This window comes from Phyllostomus hastatus, unplaced genomic scaffold (genome assembly GCF_019186645.2).
Source record: "Phyllostomus hastatus isolate PE091 unplaced genomic scaffold, TTU_PhHast_1.1 phas_contig_29, whole genome shotgun sequence".
Classification (NCBI taxonomy): Eukaryota; Metazoa; Chordata; class Mammalia; order Chiroptera; family Phyllostomidae; genus Phyllostomus; species Phyllostomus hastatus.
In genome coordinates this window covers 3,819,648-3,840,968 of record NW_025333835.1, presented here as the reverse complement: position 1 = coordinate 3,840,968, position 21,321 = coordinate 3,819,648, and the positions used below count along the sequence as shown (strand labels likewise).

Here is a 21,321-nt window from a genome sequence, read left to right as displayed (position 1 = left end):
ATTGGAGTGCATTTTACTGTACTTCCCATTAATGAATGCTTTTAAAAGCTATTTGGATGATAGAAGAAGAACTTTGGTGGGTAGCAGATTTTCAGAGCTCTTGGAAATTCCATTATTTCCATGACTGTGGCATATTTTATCTGTTAACAGGGAGACTTATCTAAAACAAGTCAGATCTAATCTGCAAGCATGGATTTCAAGGAAGAAGCCAGCCTGCTGTGCTGATTCCTGCAGCTTCCTCATCTCCATCGCTCCCCTCCACTTTCCTGTGAGGAACATGCTCAGCTTTGACACATTCCCTCTGGTCTCTGTGTTAACCCTCTTTGTGGCTTTCTCACTGCTGTGTTCTTGTTTCAAGCCCAGTGCCTCCTTCCTGCTGGGATTGAAAGGGCCAGCTTCCCTTTGAGCAATCAGTGGATGCCAAGAATAACACTTTCGTTTGCCTTATTCTTGTGCCTTTGAGTGATGGTTAAATTTGTGTTAATGTGGATAGATATGGCACACAGTTATTTGGTCAAACACTAGACAGGTATTGCTGTGAAGGTATTTTTCAGATGTGATTAACATTTAAGTCAATAGACTAGAATCAAACAGATTACTCTCCATAATGTGGGTGGACCTCATCCAATCTGTTTGTTGAAGGCCTTAAAGACAAGAACAGTTTGCCCAAAGAAGCAATTTGCCTCAAGACTGCAACACAAAAATTCTGCCTGAGTTTCTAGTCTCTGGCCTGCCCTGCAGTTTTTAGACTAAAGACTGCAACATAAATCTGAATTTCGAGACTATTGAGCTGCCCTATGAATTTTGAGTTTCCCAGCCAACATAATAGCATGAACCATGCCTTAAAATAAAGACAGGGTGAGGCAAAAGTAGGTTTAGAGTTGTTTGTATGGAAAATAATGTTATAATTAATAAATAATAATACAAGAACAAACTGTTTTATATACTCACAAATGTAAACCTACTCTTGCCCCCTCCCCTTTTGGTCTCTCTCTCTATATATACACACACATATCACACACACACACATATACACACATATATACACATGTATAGATGATTGATAGAGAGATAGATATTTTCTGTCTATTGGTTCTGTTTGGCTAGACAACTCTGACTAATATACTTGTTTAATACCAGACTCTTTCATTCCTTTCTTTTCAAAGGACCAGCAGGTTATTAAAGCATTTTGGAGTTTGTCCTGTCCTGCCCCTTACTAGATGGGAGATGTTAGTCAAACTACATATATTTCTGTGCCTCTGTTGCCCAACATTGAAAAAGAAATAAAGAGCCTTTCTGTGTTACCTAGAGAGGGGCCCATACAGTGTTGTTCCCAGTTCTCACATAACTGAAAGGAAAACTTTCACACTGTCCAGAGCCCTTGATGTCAGCAAATGAAGGAAGAAAATATCCTCAAATTCCTTGGAGCAGGAACCCACTTAGGTGGCACCAACCTTGGCTTCCAAATGGAGCCGCACGTCTACGAAAGGAAAAGTGATGGCATGTACATCATAAATAAATCTGAAGAGAACCCGGGGGAAGCTTCTGCTGGCAGCTTGTGCCATCGCTGCCCTTGAAAACCCCACCAATGCCAGTGTCTCACGTCCAGGGACACTGGCCAGTGAGCTGTGCTGAAGTGCTGCCGCCCTGGAGCCACTCCTACTGCTGGTCACTTTACTCATGGAAACCTCACTAAGCAGATCCAGGCAGCCTTCCAGGAGCTGAGACTCCTGGTGGCCACTGATATCAGGGCTGACCACCAGCCTCTCACAGGAGCATCTTATGTCAGCCTGCCTGCCATCGCTCTGCTCCATGCAGCTGACTCTCCTCTGTGCTCTGTGGACATTGCCATCCTCACACCACAACAAGGAGCTCATTCAGGGGGTCTGATGTGGTGGGTGCCGGCCTGGGAAGTCTGAATGGTACCATCTCCCATGGTCACCCATGGGAGGTCACGCCTGATCTCTGCTTCTACAGAGATCCTGACGAGACTGAAAAGGAAGACCAGGCTGCTGCTGAAGAGGCTGTGACCAAGGAGGCATTTCGGGGTGAATGGACCACTCCAGCTCCTGAGTTCACTGCTACTGAACCCAGGTGGCAGACTGGTCAGAAGGCATGAGGGTGGCCTCTGTGTCTGGCCACCAGGTTTCTACTGAAGACTGGAGCTCCACCTGCTACTGAGACTGGGCTGCAGCTCCATTGCTCTGGCCACTGAATGGGTAGGAACAACCACTGAGTGGTTTCAAGGTGTTCTTCCCCAGATTCTCAAACAGGAAATGGAAATAAGTTGACAAAAAAGGTATAAAAGAGACTATATGCCCCATTAGGCTTTTGTAGGATTAAATGGGGGTCTGCCTGACACATAGTAAACCCAATGTTTATTAAATTAATCTAGTAGCACATACTGTTGATTTGGCCTTATAGGTATAAAATGATACCTATACACATACTAATGTGTGAGGAGGGGCAGGGAAAACTGTGGAATGCCTGTCATGGTGTTCCCAAACTATCAGTTCTAGGTTTTCTGAAGGAATGCAGTTGGTAGTAGTGATGGAAAAAGCATGAGCATTTGGAGGTAGATAAACCCACGTTCAAATTCTGGCTCCTCCATCTGATAGCTGTATAATTTAAAGCAAATGATAATACCTTTTTGAGACTCCAAACATTTTAAGGCTCTGGTTTGATCCTAGCTCAGTAGGGGTGGAGATCTTTGTACTTAGATGGGTGCATGGAGAACTCACTCTGAGAAAGGAGGAACTGGAGAACTAATGCTTTGGATTTTCACTGGGCTCACCATCACTGTGAAGCGAGACTTCTGCATGTGACACCAGGTCATGCCACTGGAATCTTCCCCAATTTTGCCACTAAATTTGTCCGAAATCACTCAAGTATGATAGTTATAGAAACTTGGAGAATGGGCTGCCCATTAGAAGCCTGATGAGGAGCTATTAAACCTGGTGAGTAGAGCAACAAAAGGTACTGAGGTGGCGGAGGAGGACAAGCAGAAAAGAAACAGAAAAGAACAACTGCCAGAAAAGTCCTATGTGAACAGCTGTGAGAAAGCCTGAATACCCACAAGGGCGATAGCTTGGAGGGAAACTTGGCACCTCAGGGACATGACTTGGTTGTGGCAATGATGGTGGTATCCATTTTTAACAAAATTAAAAAATGGGATTCTATTTTTTCTCATACTCTAGAGCAGCGGTTACTTGCCAGTAGAGAATTTGCCAGGGGACCCTTGGCAATGTCTGGAGCCCTTTTTGGTGGTTGTGCCTGGGATAGGGAATGCTATTGTCAGCCAGCAGGCGTAAGGTTTGTTAAACATCCTGTGATGCACAGGACAGCTCCACAACAAAGTACTGTATCCAGCACAAAATGTCAGTAGTGCAGAGTAGTGCAGGAGAAACCCTGCTCTGGAAGCCCTCCCTGCCCTAAAGGACGAGAAGCTATCCTAGCAATAGAGGCATAGGAACCGTGTAGCTTCTTGCAGGATAGGAGACAGGTATATTTTGGATGTCTCCTCCAAGACAAAGAAATTCATTCAGTGCCTAGTGTGATGCTGTGTGGGTGCTGCCTCACCAAAAACAGATATTAGATCATTGATCTGGAAATGATTTCGCAACTAATTTCACATTATTGCCTCAGCCTCAGCAAGATGGTGAAATAAAGACAAGATGGATTCCATGACCGTTCATCAGTGTCTGTGACAAAGTCACCTCACCTCTGCCAAGATTGAAAAGGTCTCAAGTTTTATCTCCCTAACGCAAATTTAGAGCAGCCAAAAGCTACAGGTTCTCCCTTTTTGGGGTTTCCTATCATTCCTACCAAAAGGCAGGAAAGAAATGTGTAATAAAGAAAAGTCGCCACCTAGCTTAATGTAGTCCAATAGCCTGACAACCTGAAAAAAAAATTAGGACAGGAAGAAGAAAACCATCCTTAGTGATTAGAGTTCTAAAATTAGAGTCTGCAGTATGGTATTGTGTTTCCTCAAAATATTAATATTCCCTCAGTGGAATACATCATCGAGATTTCACTGGAAAATTAGACAGGGCAATGGAAGAGTTTCAGGCTGGATAGATATTTAGAATATCTTAAATGATTAAAATAAACACATTAAAAGTGAATTTGTTATGTTCAGGAGTAGGTTAATGACAAGGCAGTGAGTTTTAGATCATTTTCAGGGTGGCAGATGGGGAAGCCTCAGAGAATTCTGTGTCCCGAAGAGCGGTTCATCAAAATACTTTCTCGATTCTTTGAGCCGTAAGGGAACACAAAGCATGTGATCTCCAATCTCCTCTGTTTAAGAGGTCATGACCTACTCATCACTTAGTAGCAAAGGCAGGACTAAAACCAATTTCTCAATTGCTAGACTCTCACCCTGTGCTGCTTCACCTGCCATTTGTCATGGTGTCTGACATTCTTCCACTGACAGGTGGAGAGAGAAAAAGATGAGTGTTTGGCCAGGCAGACGTGGGTGTGCTTCCCAGCTCTGCTTCTTCTTTTCTGGGGGGGGGGGGAGTTCCTTAACTTTTCTGAATCTTGATTTTTCATCTGGCAGCAGAGAGAATGACTACCATGTGCAGTTTATCTGTGCCATGAAAACCTCTAGGTCTCCTAAAGCTTGTTATTGTAGCACAGTTATTACAATGAGTTTTCATAACTTAGACTACTATTTCTCATACTGTGATTCAGGTGACACTTGTTCTGCAGGATGTGTTCAAATGTTTTCTGTGATTAACATTGTTAAAGAACAAACAATTAACAATAAATTTAAAGGTCTAATGGGCTTTATTGAAAGATTCATGAAATCAGGCACCATCTCATCTGCTGAATAGAAGGGTGTTCCTAGGAGCTGTACAAAATGGAAGGATTTTATAGGCAGGAGGAGGGTGGTACAAAGAAGTTAAAAAAGAGGATATTTCTGGCCATGTCACCTTGCTGGATGCTCTTCCCTTAGGGGAAGTTAGGGCATCTTATCAGGCAGATTACCTTACTAGGTATCTTACCAGGAAATTCTAAGCTGATTAATTTAAAATTCCACTCCCAGGAGAGACTGAAATTGCAGTCAGGCTAGGTATTAAGTCTTGGTGCAGCCTAGCACCAATGACTTCATTTTGGGTCTGTTCCCCTTTTAACAATGTGTTTCATGGTTAAACAAGTGTGGGGAGAGACACCAGTTAAACCAAGGTAAAAAGACTTAGAACATCTCAGAGATTTTACAGGTCGATAGGTACTTACTGTCTCTCACCAAGAGGATGTAATACACAGCACCACAGATTTGTACAACCATCGAATATCTCATAACATCTTCTGGGATACTAGTTTTCATGGCAGACAGTTCATGGGAAGTACAGTGGGTTGATTGCATTGATGGCCCCACCCCTGTTTCAGGCTCAACCAGGTGACTTATTTTGAACAATCAGTTGTTAGTAAGTATGAGGCAAGCAGAGTCTTGGGAGGTCCTTGTGCATTGAGGCTTGCTCTCTTACTGCTTTTCATAATCATAATTTTAATCATATTCTTCCCTTGCTCCTTCATCATAATCATTGCTAGTGTGCTGAAAGGATGAGAGAGACTTGCAGAGGAGAGTGGATTTGTCACGGATGAGGTCATCTGAGACATGCTTGCCACAAGCCGACCACCATCAAAAACATGATCCTAGCCAGTAGCTGGCTGCCTTAGAAAACATGCAAGTGAATTCAATGAACACAAGAAATTTCCAATTTAAATCACAAATCTGCAGATCTGTGAACTAAAGAAATGATTATTGTCTCAAGACATTCAATTTGGGTGATCTGTTATGCATGGCAATAGAAAACTAATACAGAAACTGGAATGGAAATTGACACATTAGTGGAATGTGTACACTCTGGCCCCAACTATCCATTGTATTCACACATCCAAAACTTGCCCCTTTCTCCCAAGATCCCTAAATATCCCATCTAATCACATTATCAGGCTCAACATCCAGGATTTCAAAATGTATTAACAGGTTTGAATTTGGCTTCTTGGATGCAGGTCTTTTGAATTGAAAACCTAAGAATGAAAAGGATAAGCTATTTGTTGCCAAATCTAATACACAAGAGTAAGAAAGGATAGGATAACTATAGTAGATGATCTCATGTTAAAAGAGGAAGAATAGAAAGCACCTTAGAGTCATTGATTCTTAGCATTTCTGAAGTCTAGCTCAGCAAATGCTATTAGGACCTCCAGTTCAGAGGAGGGGAATATTCCTTGATTAGGCCTCAGTTCTGCTTCCTGAGAGTGACTCCCCAATAATTGTTTTCTATGGTTTTGTGCTCTACCATCTGGGATGTCTTCACCTTTCCATTCTCGTTGGTCACCTCTGTGTCTTTTAAGCAATTTTCTTGGCCTGCTTCTTGCTTGTGGAGACGAGGGACCCAGAGGTTTTCTTCAGTCATGTTCAGAGACGTTTTCAACAGTCTCAGTTTTTTAGTACAAATTGGAAAAACCTTTTGCCAATACAGTACCCTCAAAATTTGTGTAGGTTTCTTATAAATCTAATGATCGTAAAGTAACACCTACAATATTTTTAGAGCTAAATCTCTCTATAGACTTAATCCCTGTTATGTGGGCAAGTCAGATTTCTGTGGGGCAATGTTCTTAAGATTCCTAGCATCTCTTTTGTTTACTTTTGAGGCTCTGCTGGTTTCTGCTTTATTTCTTTAAGAGGTCATTAATAAAAAGCCTTAAATGTTAATATTCAATTGGATCTTTACCCCAGGCTGTGTTTTACTTTGAGAATCTGTTGCTAACTGGAGAGACTAGAGATGAGAAACAATTTTGTTTTCCAGCCAAGAAGTTTCAGTCCCTCTATAGACCATCTAAGTTTTCCTACACTCTGGTCAGGTATTTCTCTATCCTTTCTGGGTTTTTGTAGAACCTTATCAATATGCAGATAGTAAGAGCCACTGATATGTTGAGCAGTCTGCCTGAAAATGTTACTGCTCAAATACCAAAGTTCATTAGGTGTATTTTCTGTCTTCTGAATCACTACATGTACCAGTTTTACCTTTTTTTTTTTTGCTGCTACATAACCCATGTTGCTATTTTCCCATCCTTCTAAAGCAGTTTTCTCATCAGTTTTCCAAGCTCTCGGCCCACTGCTTGATCTCAAAGCCAATGGCACAGTTTTAAAATTGTTTTACTATAACAGCATTCTAATTCTAAATCACAATATCTGTGTCACTTATCTATTATCACAAATAATGCTGCTTAACACATCACTCTAAAATTTAGTGGCTTAAAACAACCATTTATTTAGCTCACAAGTCTGCTGCTGATCAACAGTTGGGGCTGAACTGTATACTTCTTTCTCTGACATGTTGTCTTGAGGGGTCAGCTGGCTGTCAGCTAACCTAGGATGACCTTGGCTCAGGCCACTTGCTCAACTACACATATTGTTCGTCCTGACAGGAGCCAACCCAATGTGTTTTTATAACCACGTCAGAATGCAAGAGTGCACAAGCCCAGTCAGGCAAGAGGACAAGCAGAAACTTATAGGTGCTTGTCAAGCTTCTGCTAACATCTCATTGGCCAAAAAGGGCATATGACCAAGTTCAGAGTTGGAGTGTGCACAGATTACAAAGTTACAGGAAAATAATTTTGGATACTAATTAGCCATTAAATGGACTATTAACAACTTCCATCTGTGATAAGAATTGTTTCTGTGGAAACAGGGAATTTGCAGTGAGAACCTTGTTCCAGCGCCTCCCTGGAACATGGCTCACTGGTGACTCACTGTTTGGCTGTCTCAGTTTCTTTGCTTTTCTGGCTATGTTGTAAATTTGTTAGGAATATTTTCAAATCCACCTCTATTTCTTGCCAGTACCATCTTTTCAAAATAAGTTTTATATGTTTATTACTTACAGGGTTGAGTGGCACCTTCTCTTATTTGTCCTAAGTCAATCATCCTACTGAAAAGCATGAATAACTGACAGAAAGAGAGGGCTGAAGGGGAAGAACCTGAGGGAGTAAAAGGATTGTTGAAAGCAGAGGTGTTTGAGGGCCATTGAAGCTGTGAATGTGGCCACATGTGTGTGCATTTGCATTGTGTGTACATTAATTTTTATTAGTGTGTGAATATGTATGTATCTGTGTGCATGTGCATTAATGTATGTATATGTGCCCAGTGGTAAGTGTTCCTTCTCAGTTTAGTAAAAAATACCACTGTATTTGTCCTAATAAGACAATGAAACAGTGAGATAAGTACTGAAAGGGCAAAGCCATAGGAGGAAGAAAAGAAATACAAAAATAAGAGTCAACTCTTGGGGGATCCTGCACCCCATCCTACACTTCAAAGTTTGAGAAATTCCAAATGGCAGTAATGAGCACTTACTCACCCCTTCTCCCCATATATCCTTCCTTACACTTGGGTGGGTGATGGGGAAATACAGGGTAAAACATCCATGTTGCCTTTCCATGAAAGTAATATGAAACAGAGAAGCACAGGGTAGATTTTATCCCTTCGATTTTCCCACTAGAATGTCCTATCCTTAATTGGAGATAAGATCAGGGAGATATCTAGTTCTTTCTCTGTCCCAAGATGTTGTTCTCTTTCCTCTGAAATACTTTATATTTGAGAAAATACACCAGGTATCTTTGCCAGGCCTCTCTTCCAAGAGGCCTGGTTTGAGTTAGGAACTTTACTGGTTATTCATTGATTCCATGAGTCCCTAAAACTTCCCAGTGAAGCCATGGGAATTTGGAGTTCTTTGGAAGTCCTAGTTCTAGTCCCAGACAGTCCACAAGGCTCTCGGGACTGCTGGGAGGTTTCCTATTACGTTTTGTTAAAGCATTTGTTATTCTAGGGAGGAGTCAGGAAGTTGATTCCACTTGACATGCTAGTGGTGACCTCTGAGGAGAAATACTTTTCAATTGGCAGTGGACTGTGAAGCTTTGAGATCGAAACTTGATGGAAGAGTTCTACAATCTGAGGTGATTTAGCAAGACCCAGTTAGTGGATAAAATTACAGAAGGATGCTGTGAGATAGTTGCTACTATTATCCCCATTGCAGAGATGAAGTATCTAAGAGATTAAATCATGTGCCTAAGATCACTCACGTGGGATGATTCCAGAAAAATGCTCTCAAACTCCTCACTGTATTGCCTCTACTACCTGGCCATCTGCCCCCTTCCAGGACCAGGAGGCTGGGCGCTTCATTTCTCAGCCCTTCAGGGTAAGCAGCAATACAAAATATTTGACTCTAGGTTGGCCCAGTCCAGATTCTGCTCTCTACTCCCCACAGTCACATTGCACACCAGCCCCAGCCCCACAGAGCCTGCCTTTGGCCTGCACTTAGCTGTGCCCAGGGGATAGATGATGAAGCGCAAAATCCCACTCAGTTACTGCTCAGCCTTAGGAAGTGACAATTATCCTCAGTAAAAATGTATATAGCATTTCCCACTTGAAACTTGATTTACTGTGATTGTGAGTCATAAAAATGATTCATGATATGTTGATTTCATGTAACTATCTATTTAATAAATGGCCCACAATGGTTTTTACACATTATCTCCATCTGAAGACAGTTTGACTCTCCAGCCCATTCTTTACATTCTCTCTCAAAAAATACAAGAGAAACAAACCCTTACTTATGTGTAAACATATTCAAAGGCAAAAGCTTTATTTATTGATGAGATCCTCAATTGACCAATTTTATCTTTTTCTTCTGAAAGGAAAAATGCTTTATGAAAAGAGATTGCTACCAGATGTAGTGGATTACATAGCACTTGCTCAATATGAAAAGCAGATGAAATGAAATATTCTGGCTTCTGATTCAATCCTATTCTTATCTACACATAGTTCTTCTTAAGTGAACTTGACAGTGTTGTGGGCTGATATTAAGATACACTGCTTTGGTAAAGAAGAAAAAGGCTTTTCTTCTCTATAATAGCAAATGAGCATTATAATAGAAATTTTCTTGTGCAGGGGAAGATATTACAATTTTCAACACACAATAAGTATATTTTCTAGACAAAAAAAGCATTTCATTACATGCTATGCACTTTCCATTATACATTAACTACTCTTGCCATGTATGGAAAAATACCATTTTCTACTGTAAAATGTCTGCAATTTATTTTTATGAGTCTGTTTCTCCCATGAAGTAAGAACATTCCATTACATAGCTCTGTACCAATAAGTGTACATTATATGAGGGGTGAAATGTACAGTATGAACATCTGAGCTTTATTGTCTGGGCATCTGTAAAGTTCTGAGAGCTGGGAAACAGAGTTAGCTATTTTGGACCAGAATAGCTAATTTTATTAATACAACCAATCTATAATTACTAGATTTACTGGAGTTCTTTACTTTGATACTCTCAGCAACTATAATGAATGTGTATGTTCTCTAAAATAACACTATGGCATGTTCCAGCTACAACTATAATTTTTCCTGACAATGTCTCTGCTGGGTTAAAAAAACAAGTAACACTTTATTTAATCCTTGCATACTCTATACTTAGTTGACCATCATTGAAAATGGAAGTTGCCCAGAGTCATATAATGTCTTCACAGTTGAGTGTATTTGACCCTGATGACTGTTTAGTGGAAATGTACCAAATAAGTAAAAAGGCGTTGTGACAAAGAATTCCAGCTGTACATTTCCTCAGTGCTGACAGTCACTGTAACAGTGACACCCGTTTGCTTTATAAGAGATGCCAAAGTCTTTTCAGTTAAGAGAATTATAGTTATTTTGCTTATGTTAGTCTTATACTTGAAATATTTAATGGACTATTTGTGGTGATGATGTTTGTCGTATATTTATTTGTTTTTAAAGTTAGCAACATAAGCATTGACTATTTATTCCTAAGGACAGGGATGGGTTGATAGCAGGGAAAAGGCTTGCCCCTTTTGCTTGGCTGGGATGATATACCTAAAGTACTGTTTTTGAGGTAACCAGTGCCTTCAGTCTGCCTGTACCTGTTATGTGCTGTATGCATGCTGGCTTTTTTAACCAGCACAGCAACACTCTGAAGTAGGTATTCCCTGTACATTACCATTTCATGAATCTGGGGCTAGTGCCTCATTGAGGTTAGGTAACATGCGCTAACATCCCAGGCTCTAACATTCACAAGGCCAGTGAACGCTGGGGCTTCAACCACATCACAACACAAACCGACACTTTCTTATACACTCGTATGAGTAACTTCCAAATCCTTGAACTCCACAAATTAAAAACAACAACAACAATCACCTGAAAGAAAAAGAGAAAAAGAGAAAAGGGGTAGTGGAACTAGGAACACATTTTAGTGATCTAATATATAAACACATCCACTACAACTTAACTCAAATGTTCACGTTTTGTGTGCTACACACAAAAAAGAATAGTTTATTCAGATACTGATGACAGTTTGCTTGAATGTATGTATGAACCACTTACCATTTTAATATGAAGTGAGCCAGCTATAGGATTTTAGGGATCCAACATCTTTTTATTTTATCAGATTATAAGAAGAAACTGAGTATTATGGTAGTGAAGTTCTTAAGTTTTGGGGATAAAAATCCTTTATTGAGTTCAGCAAGTAAACATAGCAGCCATTTTTAGAAGAGATTAAAAAAAACCCCTCAAAGTAAAACATTCCCAACCCCAAGAAAATATTGCATATCACATTTATCACATGGATGTTTGTTTAAACAATCTCATTCTAGAAATTACTACCAACTTCTACTTTTTTTCATTTCATACTTATTATCCTTACTAAAAATGAGAGGTTTGTTTTCAAATAGAAACAAATTTTCCACACTTTCAAATGCTGTTTTTGATGTTGTATTTATAAAAGCATTTAAGTATTTTCAAACATAGACCACTGACTTTTCCATGCCAGCGAGTTCTCATACAATGGAATATTACTCAGCTTTGAAAAGGAATGAAGTTTTGATGCGTGCCACAACATGGATGAACCTTGAAGACATTAGGCTTAATGAAATAAGTGAGCACCAAAGGATAAATTCTGCATAATTCCACTTATATGAGAGGCTTAGAATAATAGGCAAATTGAAAGAGACACAAAGTAAAACAGGTTACCAGGGACTAGAAGGAAGGGGTAGAGGTTATTATTTAATGGATGTATAAAAATATTTGTTGGGGATAATGATGCAAAGTTTTAGATATTGTTGTGATTTGTTATTACATTATAAATATATTTAATGTCACTGAATTGTACAATTGTGAATGGTTAAAATGAAAAAGATTTTGTATATTTTACTACAATAAATGAAATAGGTGAGAATTCTGCTGAGACTTTACAACTGACGAGCAGAAAATTCTAGCCTCTATTACAGGACCTGACACATGAAGATGTTCCATTTCAACAAATTCAGAAGGTTCCTGTGTAGGCTTTCTTTAACTCATTTGGCTCATTTAGTCAATAAATGTTTGTTTAAAAGTCATGGTATGTCATGTCAGACCTTGGGAGTCTAGAGAGGTGGGTAAGGACGATCTCCAGATGCCAAGACTGGGAGAGACAGCTACATTCACAAATGATTATAGTATACAGGTCCGACACAAGTAACACCCCTTTATTAGTACAAAATCTCTTAATTACAACATCATAAGCATGTAATTCTGTAACATAACAATACCACATTCAAGCATACTATATGACATTTTAGGTGCAGTGTTCAAGTTAAAACTATAAATTATTACACCCATATTATTACCCTACCAACCATACTCAAGCAGGCCTTACCTCTGCCGGACCCTGTAGCATATGGCCTGCAGTAGAAACATAATGAATAAAAGAGGAAGCACAGGGCAGGAGGTTCCTGAGGGTATCAGAGCTTCATAAAAAAGTTGATAAATTGATCTGCATTTGAAATTTAAGAAGGAACTGGATTGCTCATTGTATTTCAATAATATGCAGAACATATTCTCTCACATTTCTGCCTTGGAATCTTAGATCTAGAGTATTTACAACCTTTCCAAATATTTTTAAATATTTCTCCCCTTGTGTATAAGCAGACTCATCCCTGGAGTCAACAAAAAATATTGGTTAATTCTCTGTCCTACTTTTAAATATTTATAAGCAAAACCACTTTGAGAAATTCAAAGTCAATGAAATGCACTGAGATCCCTTAAAGAGTATGTAATTTAATAGGGAGATGAAGCAAAGTCAGCTGGTCAGTAAGTCCTGAAGAAAGAGTCAGGGGCGATGGCCGTGCGGAGGCAGGAGAAAAACATCCTGTGTGGGGCCATGGTTAGTATCTTTTGAATTTTCCTCTTAAGGCTGTGTAGAATTATGATAACTAGATAAGTTCATTTCATTTGGATAGAAATATGTACACAGAAGCAGAAAGGCAAACAAAATATTAGTGCTATTCATGAAAGCAGTGAAAAAGCAAGGCAGAAAGGTCCATTGGGGCCAGATTATGAAGATCTCCAAACCATTCATGTTCTCCTTGCCCTTGGAATCTGAGAACCATGATTTGTTACTGTGTTAATTTAGGAGAGAAAGGCTGGAGAGTCTTCACATTTCTGCCCAAGTACAAAGGATGGTGGAGAAGAAAGGAGAATAAAAGCCAAAAGCCAAAGACACTGGATGGGCATTGGGCTCATGGGAGGAGAAGGGATAGATTGAACTAGAAGCATTATGTAGTGAAATAAAAACAATTTTGGAGTTAGTCAACTAACTCCTGGGGTTCAGATTCTGTATTCAAAACTGACTATGCAACTTGGCCAAATTACTTAGAACTTCTGAGCCTCATTTTTCTTACATGACAAATGAGGACAACAGTAGTATCTCTATATAGGGTTATTCTGAGGATTAGAGAGGATGTGTGACAGTCTTATGTAGACTCCAGATGGCCCTCAAAGATACCAATGTTAGCTCCTTCCCCAGGTGATTTCTAAAGTCCCAACTGAAGTCAATATCTGTGAAAAAATTTAGAAGGTTTTTCCTGCAAAAATAAGTTATTCACATAATTGAAGTTAAAATACATAATTAATATATTTCTAAACAACTAATAATTAGTTTCAAGTATAAATAAAACCATAGCCAAAGTAGATTTTCCTACTGCAGGCACTTATTTCTTGGAATTACTCAAATATTTTTGGGAGCTGCATTAACCATTTCATTCCTGAGTTGCCAGGTAGGGCTCTGAACCATGTGTTTAGAAAATAGTGTCTTGTTATCAGATCTAACATAAGGTCCTTCCAATTTATTTTCCAATCAGAGCTCTGAGTTACCATTTTAACCTGTGAAGCGTATCCTGCTAAAGTGACTACTGGCCATACTTGAAAATATCTCCCATGCTTTGAATTACAAATAGTCTACCTAGATGGTGGTACTTTGTGTCCATACTAGCCTTTATGTCTTTGTAATGAGCCTTTCTTCTAATTATATCTCAGGTGACCCTCATAGGTTTTCTATTTTATAATAACATTATTTGTAAATGAGGTCATCTCCTTTTTGACTGTTGTATCCTTATTTATGTCTCCTGATGTGGAGACAAATGTGTCAGGATGATGGTGGTCATGGGCATCGACAGATGGTGATAGAAAGGCCTTTAGTGTTTCAACATTCAATGTGATGTTGCCATTTAGTTTGAATCCCATAGCATCCTTGTCACACATTTTCTGTCACCTGGCTCATCTCATACAGGAACTTTTGGGAAAATGTTGTTTTCTCATTGAGCTCTGAGCTTGTTAAGGAGAGGGTCTTTTCTTACTCATCTCCATATACACAACATTAACACTGAATCTGAACATATGTGTAGATATTTATAGGAGGTACAAGTAAGTACCTTGATTTATCAGGGCTCAGTAAAAAGATCCTGAAGACAATAATATCCAATAGGAAATTATGAACATCTTTTTACAACTTCAAAGGTCATTCAGTATTTAGCTATCTTCCTAAAAATGTTTTATTTAAAATTAATATCTTGAAATCTGGCCAATATGGAGATGTAGGTAGATACACTTTGTCTCCTTGCACAACCAAAAGAAGGAAAACAACAATTTGAAAAACAAAATATAACCAGAATTGCCAGAAAATTGAACTGTATGGAAGTTCAACAACCAAGGAGTTAAGGAAGAAACATTCATGCAGACTGGTAGGAGGGGTGAAGATGGGCAGCTGGAGTGAAGAGGACTCTGGCAAGGTGGTGGCTAGAGGACTGAGGTGGGTGAGGCAGTGGCTGGTGGACCAGGTAGTCCCACATTTGTGTGCAGATAAACCAGGAGGAACAACTGGGAGTAAGACAGACCACACAACCCAGAGTTCTAGTGGGGGGAAATAAAGCCTCAAAACCTCTGACTGAAAAAAACTGTGGGGGTTGCAATAGTGGGAGAAACTCCAAGCCTTACAGCAGAGTTCACTGGAGAGACCTACAGGGTCCTAGAACATACACAAACCCACCCACCAGGTAATCAGCACCAGAAGGGCCCAATTTGCTTGTGAGTAGTGGAGGCAGTGACTGAAAGCCAGCTGAGAGCTGTGCAAGTGGTGCTGTTCCCTCTCTGACTCCTCCTTGCCACACAGTGCCACAACACATAGCGAAGTAGATTGCCCAACCCTGGCAAAAACCTAAGGCTCTGCCCATTACTATGTAACAGATTCTCCAAGACAAAAAATAAATAAATAAATAAATAAATAAATAAATAAATAAATAAAGCCCAAATGAAAGAAGAGATCAAAGCTCCAAAAAATGAAGTAAATGATGAAGAGATAGCCAACTTATCAGAGTTCAAAACACTGGTAATCAGGATGCTCACAGAAATGGTTGAGTATGGTCACAAAACAGAGGAAGAAGTGAAGGCTATGAAAAGTGAAATAAAAGAAAATGTACAGGGAACCAGCAGTGACAGGAAGGAAACTGGTATTCAAATCAATGGTTTGGACCAGAAGGAAGAAATAAACCTTCAAGCAGAACAGAATGAAGAAACAAGAATTCAAAAAAATGAGGAGAGGCTTAGGAACCTCCAGGACAACTTTAAATGTTCCAACATCAGAATCATAGGGGTGCTGGAAGGAGAAGAGGAAGAGCAAGAAATTGAAAATTATCTGAAAGCATAATGAGGGAGAACTTCCCCAATCTGGCCAAGGAAATGGACTTCTAGGAAGTCCAGGAAGCTCAGAGAGTCCCAAAGTAGTTGGACCCAGGGAAGCACACAGCCAGACACCTGATAATTACATTCCTCAAAATTAAAGATAAGGAGAGAATCTTAAAAGCAGCAAGGGAAAAGGAGATAGTTACCTACAAAGGAGTACCTGTAAGACTATCAGCTGATTTCTCAAAAGAAACCTTGTAGGCAAGAAGGGGCTGGAAAGAGTATTCAAAGTCATGAAAGGCAAGGACCTACATCCAAGATTGCTCTATCCAGCAAAGCTTTCATTTAGAATGGAAGGGCAGATAAAGTGCTTCCCAGATAAGGTCAAGTTAAGGGAGTTCATCATCACCAAGCCCTTATTATATGAAATGTTAAACGGACTTATCTAAAGAAGATAAAAAATATGAATAAAATGACAACAAACTCACAACTTTCAACAACTGAACCTAAAACAAATGAAAAAAAAAACTAAGGAAACTGGAATAGGAATAGAATCACAAATGGAGATCAATGGTAGGTTATCAGCGGTGAGGGGGAGGAGAGAGAATGGGGGAAGAGGTACATGGAATAAGAAGCATACAGGGTAGGTACAAAATAGATGGGAAGTTCAGAATAGTGTAGGAAATGGAGAAGCCAAAGAACTTACATGTATGACCTATGGACATGAACTAAGGCGGGGGAATGCTGGTGGGAGGGGATGTGCAAGGCAGAGGGGAATATAGGAGGGAAAAAATGAGACAACTGTAATAGCATAATCAATAAAATATATTTACAAAATTAAAATTAATATCTTAAGTACCTGCTTTCTGGTGATTCCTTTGTAAAATAGCAGGAAGGAGATACAATTTAAAGCTACATTTTTCTTGAAATTAAAAGAAAGAGGTGAAATCCAGATTCTGTTTAAACTGTTGGTCCAGGTGTGACTTATTTAATTCCTTTTCTAACTTGGATGCTTTCCAGCAAATATACAAATAAATAAATCCAGGAATTAATAAAATTAACTAACTGGTTACTGTGTACCTGCCCATGATACACAAAACAAAGGTATATTTTACACTGACCTCATTTAGATGCTTTTTCTTGGTGTTTTCATAACATGTTCTCTAATGTATAATCTCCTTTTTGTAGCACTTGCCATTTCACAATTTTTATATAGTCCTCTTTTAAAAAATGTTTTGTCTCAATGTCACTCATGCATTTAATCATTTAAAAATGATGGGAAATGAGATGGGACTCAAAAACATGAAAATTTCTTGAGGAAGAATTAAAATACAACAAATAATAATTTGCAAAACCAATATGGTAGAAGTCATATTTATTGAAAAAAAATTAATATCTTTGCTATAAAATTTGTAACAGGAATATTTACTGAATATTTATTTTGATGCATAAACCCCAATATTACATACCAAGTACAAGACAATAGCACTAGTTTTTTCCTTTATTTACATTTTATGAAAATTGTTATGCAGTCCGTGTTAAAAGAACTTATGATGGAGAATTGTTACATTAGAAAAATAATATTCTTGATATAGCATTCCCAAGGAGCCCAATCACATTTTCTGCCTCTTCAATAAGGCAAAAGCCCTTGGAATAGCATATAACTTAATTTATAAAATACAATAACTGTTCAGACACATATTCAAGTTTTCTTTTGGTATGATTTCTCCTCACTGTAAAATTACTTTTTTTTTTACTAAAACAGAAAGACTTTTAGGAAAATGTCATCGAATGATTTCAGCTATACATTATATATACAACTCTGTAGCCTAGCAACAACCATCGCTACACCATCATTAACTTTAAATATTTTGCTTGGTGAGCTATTCTCAAATGTAGCATATCTGAAGATTTTGCCATCATTATGACTGTGGAATCATTGTGTGGTTTTCATAGGAAACAGATCTGTCACAGTATGAAGCTTTGTTTGTTTTAGGGAACTGGTACACAATTACATTTCCACTCACAAGAGAACGCCACACATGGAACTAGTCAGGCTCTGCTGGCTCCACCGAGGTCCGCGCCGGACCAACCCCAAACCTCCTGTGCTCACACTACACAGCCCCGGACAGGTTCAGGCGGTTTCATTTCCAGAGATTTTGGTTTGCTTTTCATAGTTAGGTTGTTTTAATTCCTTCAAAGGCACACAACTTCCACCTTTTTTCCAGTGTTGCTCCGACGCCTGTGAATTCCTGTTTAAACATGCGTGGCAGTCTCATCAGAAGCATTTCAATTTCATTTGCTGATATCTGTTAGGAAGGAAGGAAAGTCAGTTTTAGGAGAGGAACGCATTGTAGAGGCAGCAGGGGCTGGGTGAAGATGGCTTTTCCAGTGAGACAGCACAAAGTTTTCCATTTGGCTGTCGAGTAATGTCCTTGTCTCAGCACCGTGAGGAAGGCACGGATGGGATTCCTCCTCATTCTGTGAGCAGTTGTTGGGGAGGGACATGAGGAAAACGGACAGAAAGTTCCAGGTCCACCCTTCACCTGGATGGCTACCTTGCTGGCAGTGCTGTGCCTGAACAGCCCTCTTGTGACATACCAGGGGTATCGGGGGACAGAGCAGAGCTGGGAGTAAAGCACCACTGCTCAGGGAAAGCTATCGCGCCTCATCCTGTTCTAGGAAGGGCAGCACTCTTACCCCACACTGAGGGCTACAGAGAACGTAGGTTGATTTCTTGCCATTCTTCTTTCTCTACCTTTAACTTTCACAGGGACCAGAAGACAATAAAAGATTAGGAATAGAAACCCAAAACCTATAGCAATAAAAGCCTTGACATCTAGTCTTAAAATTCAGGTAGGTTTTTTAATGCATTTTTTTCTACTGCTTTTTAAATTTCATACATTTTTATACCAATAACTCATTTTATCTTCAATAAAGAGCAAATTAACCACAATCCTCCTCCAACATAGCCATTGTTCTTGTTTCCATGTGTTTGCTTCCTAACCCGTGCGTGTGTATGGGGACCCCATACAGCAAGGTGTGTAAGACTCTAGAATTGGGGGTCTGACATTTCTGTTTGAATCTTGTATCTATTAAATGTTGCCTACCAAGATAGTTTCTCTAAGCCTCAGGAAGTGGGAGTGTGGCAGGAAAAGAGAAACTCCAAAGTTTCTTATGCTCTGTAACTGTAACACTTGAAAATTTCACACAGGACCGTAGAAGCTGACAAGTCGTAACCAAAGCAACAGCCAGTTACTCAAGGTCATCCACAGACTCCCATGATAAGCTCCGGTGCTCTGTCGCTTCTGCAAATTCCTCTTGCATTTTCTCTTTGTCTCCCATATAAGGTAGCTGGACCTAACTTCCGCATTCAGCTTCTGTAACCTTGCTTCGCCACATAGGCAGGAAGCCTGGGACTATTTAAACCCCGGGAGAGTGAGGATCGGTGCTCAGAGGATTTGGATGTTAACCATCCCCTCTGGGCCCCCGGGTAATAAAGTTTGTGCTTCATTATCTCCCCGCATGTGGGTGGATTTTCACAACAGGAGTAACAAGATTTCATAAGGATGTGTAAAGATCACTGGCTTAGCACAGATTCAGGCACATGGAAATGTTCCCTGAGTCAAACCTGTTATTATTTTCCATGGTATGATGACCGTATAGATACTATTCTAGAGTCTACACTGTCTGTTTAACAATATTAAGATTAATTTCAAAGAGAGACCAAATAGCTCAGGAAGTCAAATCAATTGTTCACTTATTCACATGGAAAAGACTGCATGTGATATATCCAGTGTTCCTGGGCCTATAGTACAAAACTTTAAGAAGTAGTCCTGAAAGTAGAAGTCAATTGTATTTTAAAATTTTTTTGTGGGAATTATTTTGAAATTTGAATGCATTTTCCCATAAAACCATGTTGAACAGATTAGTAGATTCTAAGATCAACCTACAAAAGCCTACTAAACAGATGATTAAAATGTTCATGGAGATTTCGAAAAGCCTATTTTCTTTCAATGAGCACTGCACAAAGCACCTCATCAGGACCTTCGTCCTCATTTAATTCTCACAGCACTCCTACAAGACTCATGAGACAGATTATGTTCTCCATTTTATAGCTGAGAAATCTGACTGAACTGCAGAGCTGTTTTATCAGACAGACTTTGGGACAAAGCTGCGCATGTGGGTTGGGACCTGTGCATTGGTATGCTAAGTTCTCCCCATGAGTGTCATCAGCAGCAGGTGAAGAACTAGGGGTGTAGTTGTCCTTTTAAATATTAAGCACCTGGGGTACTTGTTAAAAAAAATTCTCTAGCCCCTTCTCTGGAGACTGTAATTCAGATGACCTGGGGTATAGCCCAGATAATCTATTTTTAAAAATCACTCCATGTAATTCTTATGTTCAGGCATATTTGAGTTAAGAATGGGGGCTTAAATCACACAGGCTTGAATTTTAATTGGGGCTAGTCCTCAAGCAAGCTGTGTGACTTTGGGCAGGTCACTTAATAGCTATAATTCTGTTTCTTTATGTGTATAATAGAAATAACAGCCCTGGCTGGTGTGGTTCAGTGGATTGACCACCAGTCTGTGAAAGAAAGGGTTGCCTGTTAGATTCCCAGTCAGGGCACATGCCTGGGTTGCAGGCCAGGTCCCCAGCTGGGGGTGTGTGAGAGGCACATTGATATTTCTCTCCTTCTCTTTTTCCCTCCACTTCTCTGAAAATAAATAAATAAAACCTTAAAAAAAAGAAAAGAAATAACAATCTCCTTCCTAGTGTTATTGAGAGAATTATATGTAAAATGTAGCACAGTGCGTAGCACAAATACACTCCCTATATATCCACACATCAATGCAGACAGCACACTAATATCAAACCTGGTGGTAGGTGGTTCAAGCTCTGTATCCACAGGCCAAACAAAATAAGTACAGAGAGGTATGTGGTCAAACCCTGTTTTTAGTTGTTCCAAAAGGCAGCTTTCCTTAGGTTTTCTGAGGCCAAGTTATCCTCTAAACAAGCTCCCTTCCTGCTTTTGTAGGAGGACAGCACAAGTGATGCATCACAGGCTCCAGTTCCATTCAAATCCCAGTGACAGCCTTGGGATGGAGTGGTCCTTAGATTAAGCGCTGACAGACTGAGGTAACAGCCAGTCCTTCACAGGCTTGTCTCCAGCATAACTATCACCTCCCTTTGAAAAGTGGGGAAGAAGCTTGTGCTCTTCATCAGGAAGGAAGAAAAAAAGCAGAGCTTTGAAGGTAAAATAAAGATCTGATTTGAAGATGGCATCTATGTAGGAGGCCAGCTGGGG

General features: G+C 39.6%; 1 protein-coding gene and 1 pseudogene across 4 annotated transcripts in view; one reads left to right on the top strand and one right to left on the bottom strand.

Annotated features, from left to right (window-relative positions):
* Positions 1–1,394: 1,394 nt before the first annotated feature.
* LOC123818675 lies at positions 1,395–2,291 on the top strand (annotated as a pseudogene).
* Positions 2,292–17,383: 15,092 nt separating this feature from the next.
* Positions 17,384–21,321, bottom strand: part of ENOX1 (ecto-NOX disulfide-thiol exchanger 1) — a 628,394-nt gene continuing 624,456 nt past the window's right edge. For all 4 annotated transcript variants that reach the window (XM_045839070.1, XM_045839074.1, XM_045839072.1 and 1 more), the window contains one exon: positions 17,384–18,324. In XM_045839070.1, the coding sequence (XP_045695026.1) occupies positions 18,193–18,324 (132 nt within the window). In that variant the 3' untranslated portion in view covers positions 17,384–18,192. The remainder of the gene's footprint in view (positions 18,325–21,321) is intronic.